Source organism: Uloborus diversus, chromosome 1, assembly GCF_026930045.1.
Source record: "Uloborus diversus isolate 005 chromosome 1, Udiv.v.3.1, whole genome shotgun sequence".
Taxonomy (NCBI): domain Eukaryota; kingdom Metazoa; phylum Arthropoda; class Arachnida; order Araneae; family Uloboridae; genus Uloborus; species Uloborus diversus.
The window spans coordinates 53,093,153-53,109,962 of record NC_072731.1 but is presented as its reverse complement, the minus strand read 5'-3'; the positions used below and the strand labels follow the sequence as shown (position 1 = coordinate 53,109,962).

Here is a 16,810-nt window from a genome sequence, read left to right as displayed (position 1 = left end):
CTGATTATAACTTTACATGCTTCAAGTCCGTTTGTGAAAAACGCCTAAGAACTGAACTGAACTGAGTAGTTAGTTTCTGTAAATCAGCTGGACTCGGGCACCTCGTGGCAGTCTTAAGAATTTTATCGCAGTATGTAGCAGTTTCAGTTTTAAGTAGTTCATAACATTTCGCGCGAGTTCGAGTTTAAACCCACACACACAGATTTTGAATAATGTAAGGGTTCACTAAGGCCATATGTTACGCATACACACTAATCTTACTTGTAAGCTGATGAGAGAGCTGCAATTCCTTTTCCTTTTCAATTATTTTTTTTTAAATTTTAGGTGGAACTCATATTCTTCACGCAGTAAAGCATTTTTAAAAACTATAGGGCTTCTGTACTTTTGTTTTGGTCAAAAAATAAATTTTGATGATCTCAACTTGCTTGGAATTAAAGCAAAAATGCCATGGACTAGAAGAGTGGATATCTTTCATCTCTACATAGTATAAAATGAAGTCTCCAAAAAGCGTCTGTGTGTTTGAACTCGCAAAACTCGAGAACTACCCGGCCGATTTCGCTAAATATTTCCCAGTTTGTTCCTTTAAGCCCTGAGAAGGTTTGCAGACCAGTTCGAAAAAAAAAATCGATGAATACTTCTTTTTTTATTCCAATTTAGGTCCAATTTTCACATACATTCCCGAATATGGAGGTAAAAAATTACTTCCACATATTAATATTATATATCGTTGCAAAGAGTGGAATTTTCTGCATTCTACGTAATTTGTTTCAACGCTCTAACTCAATTACGGCGGGAGTTATTTGCATTTTTAGCTCGAATTTTTTTAGGCTTAGTTGAAACTTAGTCACTACTTTTTTCATTAAATCCATCAATAAAAAATGAAGGAATTGTCCCACAGTTTTTGTTTTGATTTCATTGGAAAGAGCTGCTTTTTTTACTTCAGATCTAACTCGACCTAAGTTCGAAAGCCCTCTACCTCCATTAGAAAAAAAGTTACAAGCGAATTAAATGAAGTTCAAAAATCTCTTCTCTATTCAAGTTTTTAACCATTTTATTTTGCGTTTCCACGGTATCGCTTTTGGATTCCATTGTTTATTTATATCTTTCTCATTTTCAATTCTTAAACTTATTTTATTTTGTGTTTCCATGGTTACGCCTTTTAAATCCATCCTTCTCATTTTATTTTAATTTCTTAAAAGTATTTTAGTACCTGTAGTGATTTTTTGACGGGGAAATTTTGCATGTTTTTTTTTTCCTTTCATTTAATCCTGGTTATTGAATATACTTCACTTGACACACTGTTTTTTTTTCAAGGTAGACCGGGCAAAGTCGGGCAACGCAGCTAGTTGTATAATAATTCACAACGGACGTATCGTGTTTACGACTGTGTTACAGATTCATTGACGAAAGCACTATAGTGATGTGTGCAGTTAAGATTGGGTAGCTTGCACTGTGAAACAATTCATTATGAACTCTCAAATTTTTGCTTAAATTAAATGAGGCAAGGAGAAGCAAAGGGATGTAACTTTACTTGAAGTTTTTAGCAAAACGCATCGAAGTTCAAATCCTAGGCAGGCTTTGATTGAAGAAAATTTCTGAATCATGCTGTATTGCAGCAAAGAACCAACGCTACTACAACTAAAGCCCTCGAACGTAGCTTAAGTAGCAATATGACTGCGATATTGAGACCAAACGCTGCTTTCTTCTTATGTCTACCACGATGAAGTAAGATGTTTGACTGTGGCGCTTCTTAATTCTGAATAAGAAAATAGTTGATAAGAAACCACAACGAAAAAGCAAAACACACTACCTCTTCATAGCAGACATAGGAAGAAAACGACGTTTGGTCACGAGATGGCGGTCATGCCGCTACGTAAGCTACAATTGAGGGTTTTAACTAATAAAACATGACTACGGAGGGAGGGCAGATGAAATGGAAGCGAAAACGGAACACTTCATTTTATAATAGGTAGGATCGCAGGATCAGCGAGAGCAAGTCGAGCAGTAAAGAAGTTCTTCTCGGCGCTTTTTCGCTGATTCTACCTATTACAAAGGACAGTGGTGGCTTGATCGGTAAGGCGTCGGAATCATAACCGAAGGTTTCGATGCCAGCCGATCGAAGATCATCCGTGTTCGTTAAAGGTGAAGGCGGCAAGTTAAATATGTCGTGGTTACAAAGTCCTCCAGGTGATTTCATACCTATGGGGGTGCTGGATCAGGCATTGCTCGACTTCTGGTCTGATAGAAAAAAAACAGAGCTGTCTTCAGGGTCCTATCCTACCAATAAAACCACAAATAGTGGAGAGTATGGCTACCCTGGATTGTGATTTAATACCTACTACAAAATGAAGTGATTCGCTTCCACTTTCAGTTCATCCGCTATCTATCCGTGGTCAAGCTTTACCACCGCTTGCCCGTTCGGCAAAACAGAAGAGAATTTCTTCTCATGTATACCAGTTATTTTTACACTTCAGCCTTGACACCTCTTTTGTTTTAACCCCTGTAATCGGAATTATGAAATACTTAACCAAATATGTTTATATTTGGTTCACAGTGTACTATGGTAAAGAGTATCTTATAGACAAAATTTCAAGATTAGAGGCAACAATTAAAAGAGTTATGATACGTCCAGTTTTTCGGACTAATATTTTTGAAATTAATATTTCAGATAAAAAAACTATGAAATACCAAACCAACTTCATTGTAAAATGTTCTTTAAACAATAATAAAAAATAAAATAAGAATTTGAAATGATTCGTAAAAGATTATATATTTCTTTAAAATCAGAAAAAAACCTCGCCTTTGCGACGAAAATTCATGGTTGGAAAAATGAGTCACTTTCTTTCTCCCCAATCCCTATACGTTAGTGTTGTCAATCCCAAAACGAAAAATCCTTTCACAGATAATAATAATAAGCAGAATGCAAAGAGTCAACTACAAAAAAAATCAAGTAATTCAATCAATTATTAAAAGATTAGCAACTGTTTAGGCCCCTGTCCGGTATATCGGACGCTATATCTGAGCGGGTTAAGATGTTTCAAATTATATTTCACGTCTCCAAAAAGAAAAAAATAATGAGTTGAGCGGAAGACTTACCCTCTCCTTGTTGGCGAGCAGCTGCTTGACGACGACTGTGTCGGCGAGCAGGAGCACGCGTGTGACGGAGGAGAGCAGGGCTCTGGCGGCTCGGGCCAGGTGGTGCTTGTCCGCATAGGGCCGTAGCTGACCTCCATCGTCGTGCTGAACCTCACACAGGTGCTCCAGCATCGAACCTACGGACAGAAGGAAGTTAATGATCTGGAGATTGCTTCATATTTACTGAACGCAGCGCGGAGGTTTTTGAAAGTTACCACTACCGTAAAAGCGGGTGAGAATGTTTTGGAGGGTGAGGATGAGACAAACCCCCAGTTTTGACGTAATAAGCGTTCGTAGTGCACTCTGGGCTAGCCCAGTTTCAATAGGAACTATTGTTCAATCTTCTCTGGTAATGAGAGAGTTGTTATTATTGTCAAAACGGGCTGCCAGTCGAACAACCTGGTGATTGTGAATTTATTTGTAGTGAGCAACTGGTGCTACATGTTTGCAGGTAGCACGGAAATTTACGTTGATGGACTTTTAGTGAAGAACGAATCACTATTTTGTATGTACCCTTCGCTTTCATATGACATAAAGAAAGTTATCTCCAATTTTCATTTGAAAATAAAATATTTTGATGTTGCTACGGTGACAAAGGTGTAAAGTTTACAATTTGGAGGGTGAGTGGGGTACAGTAATTAGTAGAAATTTTGGAGGGTGAGTTGGATTATCAGTGTAAAAAGTACCCAGGAAAAATCACGCAAATGAGTTTGAAGTTTCAGCAATGTTGAAGCAAGGTAAGTTTTGGCAGTGGCCTGAAAAAGATAAGATTTGGTATCCATCTTAAAAAATCATGAAGAACATGAAGTCTTTGTTTTATCTCGATTTTACGATGTATTTGATTCTCCACAGTTGAATTTCAGCATAACTTACATCTACAACTCTTCCGTTAAAATATTAGAGAGGTAGAGTGCGGTACAAACCACCACAACTTAGATGAAAATGTTGAAACATGTGCTGTACCACTCTCACTCGCAATGAGCGGGTGAGAATAGTACAAAAAAAAAAAAAAAAAAAAAAAAAAAACTGCTCTGAAGGGGTTGTGAGTAAATTTTCAAATTATTTCAAGGTCGGAACCGAAAGCCAAGTTCTTAAACTATAATGATAACGCAATTTTAATTTTTTTTTGAATGAATGTTGAGTAATTACAGTCAGAAATGTACTAAACTTGTAACCTGCTTCTACGGTACGGTATGACTAAGATGAAAAAACAAGTTGAATAAAGCGCAAATTGTGCGGAAAGAAAATGTAGCAAATAGGTAGTTCAAGGTTACAATGGAGACTCTTTATCAGTACAAAAGGGCTAATTCGAGTGCCTCGTTTCGCACGTTTTTTTTCTGGAGCGAAATATAATACCTGCCAAAAGTGGCCAATCCCCATGGATATTACAGATATAACTTTTTTGACGAAAATTTTATGCATTAATTGTCCTGATGATTATAAAGTAAATTATCTCCAACGAGGAAACTAGTCTAAGAAACTTAAAAAGAAGATAGAAAAATAAATGGTAGCAAAAATTAAAAAAAAAAAACTATAACTTTTGAAATACCACAAGGCTCAAGCACCCAGACAGTTATCAATTCCTGAAACAACAATGAGGCCTGGACTCTTTTTTTATGAATACAATTGGTAAAAGGTTACATAAAACAGTCATACGAACTTTAAAAGCATCATACTCTTTATCGCCAACTTATATTCAAAACACTTCAGTTCAAAAGTACCTATTGTATTTCAAGCAATGTTTTTGTTAAATTATGTGAGCCTATTTTATTTTTTTGAAATAAGTTTTTACAAATAGATGAAATTCTCTTTTTGCTTGAGAAAAGTTATTCTTTTTGTATATTCATCTGAAGAGACGATAAATCGACTATTGCAAGAAAATGCCTTGCAAATAAATCACAATCCTTTCATAACAACAAAATGGTTTTCTAAGATCATCTAGTGATGCAGAGCGTGATAAATGAATCAATCTAGAAATGTTTTCCCAAATCGTAATTCCTGCTAAAAGAAAACAGCACCACGATCAAACAATACAGTCTTTGATAAAAGTGACAGGAACAAATGTTCGTGGGTTTTTGTATGAACTAAGTTTAGACATTAGTAAAATAGTGAATACGGCAAGAAATGCGAGTTGTTTCAAGAAAATTATTTTCGCTTCTTTTCTCTCAAGCATCTTTCTCTCTATCTATTCATGTATTTCTTTTATTTTAAACTAGTGGCACCCGCACGGCTTTGCCCGCATTACAAAATTAAAAGGTCTTTTGGTTCGCCTGTATATTTACAAATGATGTATGATGAATTTCTCGCCAATTGGCTTGCCCATGTTACGGTTCCACGTTATGATAACTTGGTAATTTACTCGTTCATCTTATGATAATTTTGCTCGGGAAAATGTTTTTAAAATTGTAATAGAAAAAGAACAAAATTGATTTTTCGAAAAATCGCTTCGAGGTGCACATCTCCATGCTACAAGCTAATTCTGTGCCAAATTTCATGAAAATCCGCCGAACGGTCTATGCGCGTCACAGAGATCCTGACAAAGAGAGAGAGAGAGAGAGAGAGAGAGAGAGAGAGAGAGAGAGATCCGGACAGAGAGACTTTCAGCTTTTTTATTAGTAAAGATAAAGAAGTGCATTAAACTTTGTCGTAAACGGATGGGTAGCAAAATTGCAGGAAAACCAAAAACCTCTGCTTAAGTATCGAGTGAAAAGTATACTGTTTCTGATGTTATATAATTTTTCTATAATTAGAAATTACATTTTATAGAAAAAGTGTTGCATTGTTTTGCAACACACATTTTTTTTTCCAGTCTTTAAATAAATTTCTTCAACATACAAAAGTATTTTTGGAAAAAATATACACTTATAAAATATAATTATATGATTAAAGTTGTCACAGTAACTGTATGTTGTGAATTTTATATTTTTTGTTGCAGCAAAATCTTATGACGTTGTGCATTGCACAACAGCATAGCATACTAAATTGTCATTGGTTACAAGGTTATCAACTATGTAACAGCACATTGAACTACGATTGTGTAATGCTCACAGGAATAGTGCCAAAGGAATCGTTTAGCGTAAAGCTTGTTTCCAAACAAGAAATATAATCCTGGATAAAGTATCAGCTGAAAATGAAAATGTGGCAAAACACGTAACTAAATTAAAAGTGCGTTCTGGTCACTTATTGCAAAAGAAAAGTTTCATTTTTCGAGTCCACCTTTACATATAGAGTTCCTGAAAAAACCCTCATTTTTTCAAATGCCTCTAAATCTTTAACTAAAAATTGGAAGCTCTCCATTTCTAGAAATAAAGGACTCAATAGTACTGGTTTAAAAAAAAAAATCAAAAATTTTTGAAAACGGTAAATTTGAAGTAAAATTAAAAACTGATTAAAAATGTTTTTTTCCCCAAAAGTATGTAGCAAGATAAATTAAACACATATTTTCAAAAGGTGCATGCCGTTTAAAGAAAAATTGATTATCTTTCAAATACAAAAAGCCGCAACAAAATACCTTGCACCGTTCCAGAGGTAAAGTAGCTAGAAATATTAGACCAAAATCTCAAGTGAGAAATGGCGCTCAGGTTGCCATATTTAATGGGCTGTATCTCAGACCAGAAGGTTTTTTGGAAAACCAAAATTTTTCTGTAACTTCGCTTTTTTCTGAGTTTAACATACGTTAAATTCAAAAACTTCCGAGACTATGAAGGTAAACCCCTGCCTGGATGCCCTGCGCTATTTTTCATCATCCACCTTATCAAAGAAAAGAAAAAGAAGTCTCAATATAAAGAATTTGCTATTTTTTTGGCTATGAAAAATTTACAAAATTCGAGTTCATTCTGGTATAACTGAGGTAAAACTGTCAAATCTTGTCATATTTTGATCTTTTTTCCTATGAGACATAATTTTGTGAATTGTAGCTTTAATTTAAACTTCTACTGAATTTCGAAAAACTGAAATATTTTCCAAAGCATCTGCCATTCTTTTATCTTTCTCAGTTCAAAGGCAACACTTAAATTGCAGTATAGCTACATGATGAGTTAGCTCTCTCAGTTTAGAGCTAAGTGGCTTTGTTTTCGTGAGTGCAACAAGTGTTTTTTTTTTTTTTTTGCGGGGACGAAGTTTTGTTGAAAGAAAAGAAACCATTTCGCGCTTTTATTTTGTGGAGTTTAAAATTATACTTATTTTATAATCTTCAACTCAAAACTTTAATTCATATTAAGGAAATAAACATAGACTTTAGTACCTCAGTGTGATTGAGCTGGATAACTGTGGAGTAAATCGAAGAAAAAAATTTGATCGAACTAAAGTGATTGGAATTCTGTAAAATGTGGTGAAATAGCCATTTGTCACAAAAGTTTTTAAAAACCAAAGAGTGTCTGCAATGAAGTTCTAAAGATTAAGATCGAGGTTCCCTAATTTTCAACCTTTCATTTTTATATTAAGTAAATGGGTTTTCTTTATTCGATTGTACTGAAAAACAAAATTGCGCAGTATTTTCCTTTATTTCAAAGTTAGCACTCATTGCAGCTCTTCATGCAATATTTTCTATTTTCTGTACTTGTTTACAGCATTTTTCTTTGTCGTGTAAACTAATTGGTGGCAGTAATAATTTTCAGTTTGATTTTTTTTTTCATATGCATTAGATTTTTTAAAATATCCTAATGAATGCAAAACGCGTGAACTGTAACATTTAAATATAGTTCACATAGTACACCCATGCTTTTGTCATTAAACATAAATCGCAGATAATTTGTTTTTATACAGTTTTAAAACTTAACATGCTTTTTTTTGCATCTCTTTTAGTGCACAGCAACATCAGCAAAAGTTTCGCTACAGTGAACAAAAAATGGTTTCGTTCGCTTCAATCGGCATCGACGTATGATTATTTGGAAACATTAAGAAATAAATGAGATCTGAACGATGCCGGTACATTACGATTTACGCTTCGAAGGGCGACTACTTTTCATTTCCTTTCGCTGCAACTAGTGCAATTCCTTATGGTGCCACGCCACGACTTCACCTTCTGAAATCCATTTGAACAATTCTCTTTGCAGAAAAATAAATCAATGGCTCAAAAAATATTTTCGTCCCATTTGTTTCTTAGTGCTCTTTATTTTGTTTCATCTTCATCTTTTGTGTTCCTTGCAAACTATGTACAGTAGAACCTCGTTCATCCGGTCCCGGTTATCCGGATCTCCAGTTAATCCGGAGGAAGTTTGTAGAGTATTTTATATTCATAGAAAAACTATTTTAAACATATGACAGCTGAGCAATCACAACACATGTCAGCTTTAAACATATGACAGCTCGCTCAAAATAAAAGCGAACGCTTGGTGTACTTAAAGTACACCAAGCGTTCGCTTTTATTTTGATTAAATGCCCAACTCTTGCCTAGAACGTGCAATAACTTATAGTATAACGAATATCATGGCATGCTTGGCGTGCTGATATCACTGCAGCTGAGCTAAAATTAAAATTTTTTGCGCGAAACAATCTTATGTAATGTTACAAACCATTGTTTTTTGCTGGAGTAAAAAGTCTGTCTGCTTATTGAAGAATTTGTTCTGTTCACTACCCATATTAGCCATTATATTCGGTTTTCATTTACCCGGATGGCCTTTGGTCCCAGTTAGTCTGAAAACGAGGTTGTTCTGTATATTTTGAGGTTTAAAACTAGTTTAGGAGGAAGAAATTTTAGTGATTTTCGTGAATTATTTTAACGGAAAGAAATGTTCAGAATTTGTTTAAACTTGAAGGATATTTTGTTCATCCTTTGAAGTACACCTTGTAAAAAGTCATTTCCACCAGAAATAGTGAATTTAAAAGCTGCTGTCCATGGACGGTCGCCATCAGAGCTTGTTGAAGGTGGGCATTACCGAGGCCGCAATTTTTATTTGCAAGCATTACAATTTTTCTTTCTCGTAAACAACTTTTCCTAAGAATATGAACCTTTGTGATTTGAAAAAAATTAAAATTGCATGTTTTCGAGGTGCTTGAGTACAATGTCATGTTTTCCTACCATTGTTTTCACATTTCTTGCATAAAAAATTTTTTTTTATTAAAAATATCATCCCAGGAATAGGTTTATATAGAATATAATTGAATAAAGATTATTCACACGAAGTTTCAGAACGATTGGTCAATATCTCTTTGAGATAGAGTGCCCACCAATTGAAAAAAAGTTGTTTCACGAGAAACGAGTTTGAAAAAAACTGCTGTGAAAGTTCTCTCCACAGTCACTTTAGTGCTCCTAGCATCGGAACGAATCGGAACTTTCCATTGAAATTTTGGCAATGTATTTTTGAATAGTTTTACTAACATTTTATGACATTAAAAAAAAGTAGATGTTTCTACTGGTCCCCCCTCCCCTTAATTCCCTACTGCACTTGTTCATGAAATTTTATCTCCTCTATTAAGAATAAATTTGAAAGTAGGTTTAATGCTTTATTTAAAGAGCAGCGAACGAAAAACTAAAACTTACTTGGAATTGGTCGTTTGAATTGTTTTTCACACTCCCTGGGTGCGTTCCGCAAAGGAAATGCAAAGACCTGTGTTGATGATCTAAATGAAGTATCCACCTTTCCTCGCGATCGCTGTGCAAAGCCTTTGGATTTATTTATTGTTTTTCTTATTACCGATTGGCAACGAACTGTAAGTACTTTTTCAGCATTGCAAGCCATGTGTTTTTTCATTCAACCATTTTTACTTCCTTTTACAAAAAAGGAAGTAGTGTATTCGCAAAATAATTTTCACTCAAAAATCGGCCTTAATTTCCATTTTGCTCACCCCCGAATGAATGTTGAGTTTATGTTTCAACCCGACCACACGTGGATATATGCCTAGGAACGTACAGACAGCCGAAATATCCATTTTGACGATCCTCGAGTTAATTACAACGAGTTTTCTAATGACTTCTGTATGTACGTATATATCTACGTATGTGTGTATGTATGTCGCATAACGCAAGAACGGAATGTCCTAGAAAGTTGAAACTTGGTACTTAGACTCCTAGTGGGGTCTAGTTGTGCACCTCCTTTTTTGGTTGCATTCAAATGCTCCAAAGGGGATCTTTTGCCCCTTTTTGGGGGAAATCGTTGTTAATTTCAATGTAAACTGAAATGGTGTTATAGTTTGGCGGACAGCGGACACTTGGCGATATATCGCCATTCTTTTGGTAGCCAATTTTTGTCGCCAACTCGGCAACAAATTTGGCGATTTTTTTAAAATATTTTTTTTTAATTTTTTTTTTAAAATCTTGTTTCAATTTGGCCATTGTTGGTGATATTTGGAGAGTAAACTACTGAATCACATTAAAACTGCCAATAATGAGAAAATGACATTAAATTGGAGTAAAAGGAAGTCATGTGATGCACACATCAGCTCGTTTAAGTGAAATGTAGCTGTGTCATTTGGTTTCATGTTAACAGTGCTAATAGTCTGCTGACTTTAAATAAAAATAAAATAGTCACTTAAAATTATAGTTCACGCTTATTCCTTTGCTGGCCAACGACATTATATGGTCCTTCGCAGTCGGATACTAGCTTGCTTTCAAAATGGAATTGTACACACTCAATCGCAAACGAGTTGTTCTTAAAACCAAAATCCGCAGAATTGCCTCATTTATTCAAAGCTTTGTGCCAACAGAAGACAAAAACCGTGACTTGATGGTTATTCTTGGAACTAAATTGGAAGCTGTGTGTTCTGCAAAAACCGTTGCTACAGAATTAATCGACGGATATTGCGACCTTCCTGATTCCGTAGATATCAAAGATAACCTAACTTAAGCGGAAGTTATCGCTGAAGAACTTGAAGAACTGGAGGTAAAATATAAAATTTTACTTTCTAAATTGAATAATGATGAAATTAAAAATGGAAACATTACAGCTAATATGAAAATTCCTGACCTTCATTTACCAACATTTAATGGTAAATATGAAGATTATCAGACCTATAAAACTCACACACATACAATTCATTACTATTATAGGAGAAAATAATGCTTTAAACGATACCCAAAAATTGTGTTATTTGAGGGCTTCGTTAAAAGTCGATGCTAAGCTTATTGAAAGTCCCCAAGACACCTACGATTCGCTATTTAAAGCACTAAATAGTCGTTATGAGAACAAACGTGCTATTGTTGATGCACATATAACTAGCTTAATTCATTTTGAAAAAGTTCATGAAAACTCCTACCAATTATTCCCTAAAAGAATTTTTCCCTGTTTATGAAACCCAACGCTGATTGATGTAATACTACACGTAATAACTTAAAAATTTAACTTGAACACGTTAAAGGAAATGCTAGTACAAATATGATTTTATTACTTGTTTAACCGACTTTCAAAACATTTCTGGATTCGCCAAACATTTTACATTTCTACTCGCAAATATACGAATTATTTTTCTCTAATTTATTAATTCGCTTACCACCGAAACTGAAAGATTTCTAATGGAAGATCTATCTTAAGTGATTTGTCAAAACTTCTGCCTCGTCTATCTCTAGATTAATGTTTCTTCGGGAGAAACGCTACATCATCTCATGAAGGGAAATTCTGCAATCAAGTTCAAAACAAAATCGTTTCCATTATTTGGTTCGACAATGATAGAGGACCGAAGGGTTGCATTAAAAGATATAGTGAGGCGAAAAGAGACAGACACTCAACAATTGAAGCTTGAAAAACGGTTTTATTCATTTTTTTCCCTTTCTTTTACAGCAACAAGTGACATACCACCTTTATCATTGCCCATATCTTTAGATTAAAATTGTATGAAGATGCCGTTATTTTTCAATTTTATTCTTCAATGATGATAACAATCTATTTTCGAATTCGGTCTCGAAATAGTATTTTTAGGAATAGAAATTTTCCACTGATAAAAGTTATGGTTCCATGGCCTTCTATTATAGTCGAAATACAAACGCCATTTAAATTATACTAAAGATAACGCATTGTAAAATTTGTTGAAAGTGTTTCCCCTGAATCATGAATTGTTATTCTGAATAATGCAATACTTATGGAATTGAATCAATGGTCATCGGTCTTTCTAGTGGTCGATCTAGTCTGACTCTGATGGGGATGTCTTGCGTTCGAATCCCGTCTCGGACATGGATGTACTTTCTCTCTCCTGTCGTTACCATGGAAGTCGGGCTTGTCACCGAATTACGGTACAGTTGGAAAAGTGAAGCAGCGTGCCTCAAATTGCCAGCTTCTGGAACAAGACAACAATAACAACATTGAACCAGTGCTTTACCTGCCGCTCTGGCATCCCTGCAAGCCTCGTACATATCGACTTTGATCTCGGCATTGTCGTCCGCCAGTGCTTCGCCTAGTGTCACGAAGCGTTCGATCGACAAGTGCACCGCTTGCCCGCAGCGGACGATCGCATTCAAGTGCTTGTCACCTCCACCCCCGCGGACGGAACGCTCGCGGGGGGTGTACGAAGACATCTGAAAAGAAAACAAAAACACATTCTTATTATATTTAATTCCAAACAAGTGGCATCTTTAGCAAATAAAAGACTCATATAAATAGAGAGATCCTTAAGGAATGATTAAAACAAGTCGAGCGCAGTAAAACCTGTAAAGTTGAGTACCCTTGTAAGTTAGCCGCTGTTGTCAGATACAGTAATAGTGATGGATCATATATATCTACCTTCACAAGTCTAAGTTAACCTCTAAAGCACTGCACCGCAGGCGGTCAACTTATACAGGTTTCAATGCATTGTTCAAACTTACAGAAAACAGGCTGTTTTACAGCACTGAAGATTTTCAAACAGGCTTAACTGTCATTTTTTTGAAGTGAAAACTATTTTAGGCGCGTTGAGCACTTTTCAAGTGGAGAAAAACCCATCTATTTCACGACACCGAAAAGCCGTCACCTCCCCAACCATTCTATCTTTGTTTTTATTTGGTAATTGCAAGGCATAATGCAGTACACAGAGTCCTGGTGAAACTGCCCTCCCTTGTATCGAGATGTAAAGTCCTAAAATCTGCCAAAATTTCAAGAAAAGAGCCAAACTTAAAGACTTGGCGATTTTCACTGTCTGCATGTGGCAGGACATCGCCCTGAAAAATAGCTTCTATTACTCATCAACACTCACTAAATTTGGCGGATTTTTATAAATTTGGGTAGACTTTTAGACCTTATATTTCAATTCTGGGGATGCGAGGGCAAATAGTTTATGCGTCGAAAACTATTTTTTTCATTATTACACCATCGTATTGTTTCCTGCTAAGGAGCACAAAGGAATTTTCCCAATTAAAAAATAAAATAAAGTTCAGAAATCAAATTGAACAAGGAAAAACAGAGACACTTTTAAGAGTTTTTCTGAAAATTATTTAATATCTTTTCATACATAACAAAATTTTAAAATATGTTTTAGAATAAAGTCATATTTTAAAACAACACTAGTGGCATCAACCAAATTCTGTAAAACATTTTCCCAACTACGCATGTAAAACATTCAAACAGTAATTTTTAATTTTTCCACATCTTTTGTCTTAAAAATAATAAAAGAAATGAATGTAGATTTTATCGAAGTAAACAAATGGCTCCTATTTAAATTGTACTTTTATGTCTCTGAAAATATTTAGGTATGTCTGAATTATAGCCCATTACTATCAACTGAAGTAATAAAATTTAATGGGGTATGGGAAATTGTTTTGTTTGGAAATTGGATTCTAAATTGCATGCCTTCCCAGAAAAGCGTTTCTTTTTATCAGGGCTCTTAGAAATTCCACCATAATGATGGCAGAGTGAAAGAAGTTTTCCAAGTGATATCTGTACGCAAAGTGCAGTAATTTATTGCAAAAGTTAAAGGAAAATTTAGCTACCCTCCCGAACTGTTTATTTTCCAGATTGATCTTGCCAGTGTGAGCGTCATTTTTGGTAATTTATTTAGAAATGAATCTATAGAGACAAAACCACTTGCATGGAAAAATAGAATTAAGTAGTTTTCCTTTATTTTAATATGAAAAATGACTTTCGTTCCGCTGAAACTATTCGGTAAAACTTGCTACGTATAACTGAAAATTTATTGCTTTGAAAATATCCTTTCCTTCTTCAAGTACAAAATTTTTATTTTAATATTGTATTGGTAAATAAAAACATGTTACCAATTATTGCTTGGAGTTTTCCCTTTCTTTAATTTAACTTTTATGTTGTTGATGCATTAATTCGTGACAGAAATGGAAAATAAGTAGAGGTTTTAAGTGCATTTTTATGCGATACTATAACTGGATTGTTTCCGAAATTTTGAAAGCTTTTTTTTTTTTTGAAAGAGCAAGCTTAAGAGTTATTTTTTTAAAGCTGGACAAAGTGAATGGGGGCCTGATAGTTGACACTTTGAATTTTCCTGAAACTTTCAGGATATTTTACTTGTAGTGTAAAACGAAGAAGCTTCTTTCCTCTCAAATTTGACTTGTTGGGCCCTCGAGTGGAGGTCAAAGTTTAAGATCGTGAGAAAAAAGAGCTAAATATATGATTGCTTTGCTTCAAAAACAATGAGTGAACCAAGTCAATTCTTCTAAATAAAGATACTACTTGATACTAGGTACATGCAATAGCATAAATATTTTGGTGGTTCACTCATGGCTTTGAAAGCGAAGGTCAATTGAAACTGCTCCTTTTTTACTTTTTTTGCCTTGTATATGATTAACTACTCGCCACATAATAGTACTGAGAAAAATATAAAATTGTTTTCGTTTCTCTTGGCTTGAGTAGTTGAACGGTCTCAAAGTCGATGATTTTTTAAAATGGCCAAGTTTAGAGGTCAATAACTTTGTTCGCGACGGGTCAGCAACTTTGGGATACAGTTGTATTTATAGTCAGAGTGATGTAGTTTAAGGTTCAGGTTAGAAACCCATGGCAACTAATCAACGTTTTTAATTACACGGTCTCAAAGTTGATAATTTGAAACAACAAGAATCAAAGTTTCGGTCAACTACTCTTAAACACCTGACTCATTAACTTTGATCAAGCAGCTAAAGAAACTGGAGTCTAATGCTGCTACATCTACTGAGCAAACTAGAAATACGTTTTCACTTCTGATATCTGCGAAAATTCTGCGCAGTCCCATTCTGCCATCCGTCCCATTTCTTCCGTCTCACTCTAAAATATTTTTTTTTCTGCTTTTAAGTGACTTTTCTGAACCATCCCTTGCTTATTGTCGGCATACTTATCCCAATAAAATAAGACAAGAACTCGATATACATGAATTTTTCAGTTTAATATTGCTGTCACTCAAATAGTGCTCCCTAATCCATATGAAAATTACTGCTTATAAAATTATTCTACGAAGATGTAATATTGACTAACCACAAACTAAGATATTTTGTAAAAAGTTTCTCAACCATTTGCTATAAAAGAACTCTATTTATAATGGATGACTTCCAGTGAACCACAAAAATAAGAGTTTTAAGCTTACCATTTTGCTTTTACATTTCAGGAAGAAACGAAAACATTTTATTTTCTATTTAATATTTCCAGAGAAACTCCTTTTGTTTCCCCTTATTTTAAACTTAGAAAACGCAACAAATCTGTACCTCAGAGACAGAAGGACTTAAGTCAAAAAATAGCAATTTTCTGTTTATTAGTGCGTTGTATGTAGAAGCCTCTCCCCCATAGAGCCATGTGAACATAATTCTTTGAAAAAAAATCATTTACAATTTTTTACTTGGGTTAAAAGAGCGCGCGTCCCATTCTTTACATGGGCCAGAAAAACGTTTTTCCTCTCTACTGTAAAATGATCATAATATGACTTACGTTCACAGGTACATAAATGAATAAGCCCTAGAGATATTATGAAACGCGTGCATCCCATCACTATTTTCCCTTCCTTCCCTGCTAGATTATTCATATAAAATCGTCTTAGCTTGGTCGCTTGCCAGATTCCACGTATTTCGTGGTTAGACTGTAGTCGTGTGTCAAAAAGCAAAAATGTTTTGAATTGATAGCGAACACTTCTCAATTTTTCAAACCTTTTCGTATAATAGCTTTTACACTGACAATAAAAAAACTTCGAGATATTTCCTTTTCATCCAAAACTGTTGGCGGATGCTTAGACGAACGATTAAATTTCTCAAACTTGCTTTTTTTCCGATGCGAAATAAATGACAGTTGTGAAGAACACATCTTTCCATTAAAATGATTTTCTCCCGACCACAACACAACTTGGAACTTCTCAATCTTTTCGAGAATGCCATTTTTAATTAGGAAATATCTACGAAACGTCAAGAATATTATTAATCGAGATGATCATTAAGACATATTTTCCAAGAATTTTAATCACATTATTCATTTTTATTACTTGACTAGGTAGCATTTTTTATTGCATTGAATAATTGAGTCCGCTCGACTTGATGCAGCGTGGTTTCAGGAAATAGCGAACTTTGAAAATTCATTCTTGAATTTTTGAAACGTACTTTGCAAAACTGCCGATTTCTTTCTTTCTGAGATACGTTTAAACTCGTCATGTTAGCAGAATTTTGTTTGCGTCACGTAACTGAAGTAAGCATTTGACAAACTTATTACGATTAAAATTGAATAATTTACTAGTAGAAAACGCTAAGTCAAATTTGTCCATTCTTGAAAAAACGCGATTTTGTTCTGCAAGATTTAATATTGAAATAAATGAGAAGATATTTTTCCCCAGTAATCTATAAATGTTAAAATACTTT

At 34.6% G+C, this 16,810-nt stretch overlaps 1 protein-coding gene across 1 annotated transcript in view; it reads right to left on the bottom strand.

Annotated features, from left to right (window-relative positions):
- LOC129221145 (alpha-catulin-like) overlaps positions 1-16,606 on the bottom strand; it is a 139,219-nt gene extending 122,613 nt beyond the window's left edge. Inside the window, exons 1-3 of the mRNA XM_054855629.1 lie at positions 16,556-16,606; positions 12,385-12,580; positions 3,097-3,272 (exon numbers count right to left, since the gene is read on the bottom strand). Of these exons, the coding sequence (XP_054711604.1) occupies positions 3,097-3,272; positions 12,385-12,580; positions 16,556-16,606 (423 nt within the window). The remainder of the gene's footprint in view (positions 1-3,096; positions 3,273-12,384; positions 12,581-16,555) is intronic.
- Positions 16,607-16,810: the final 204 nt, after the last annotated feature.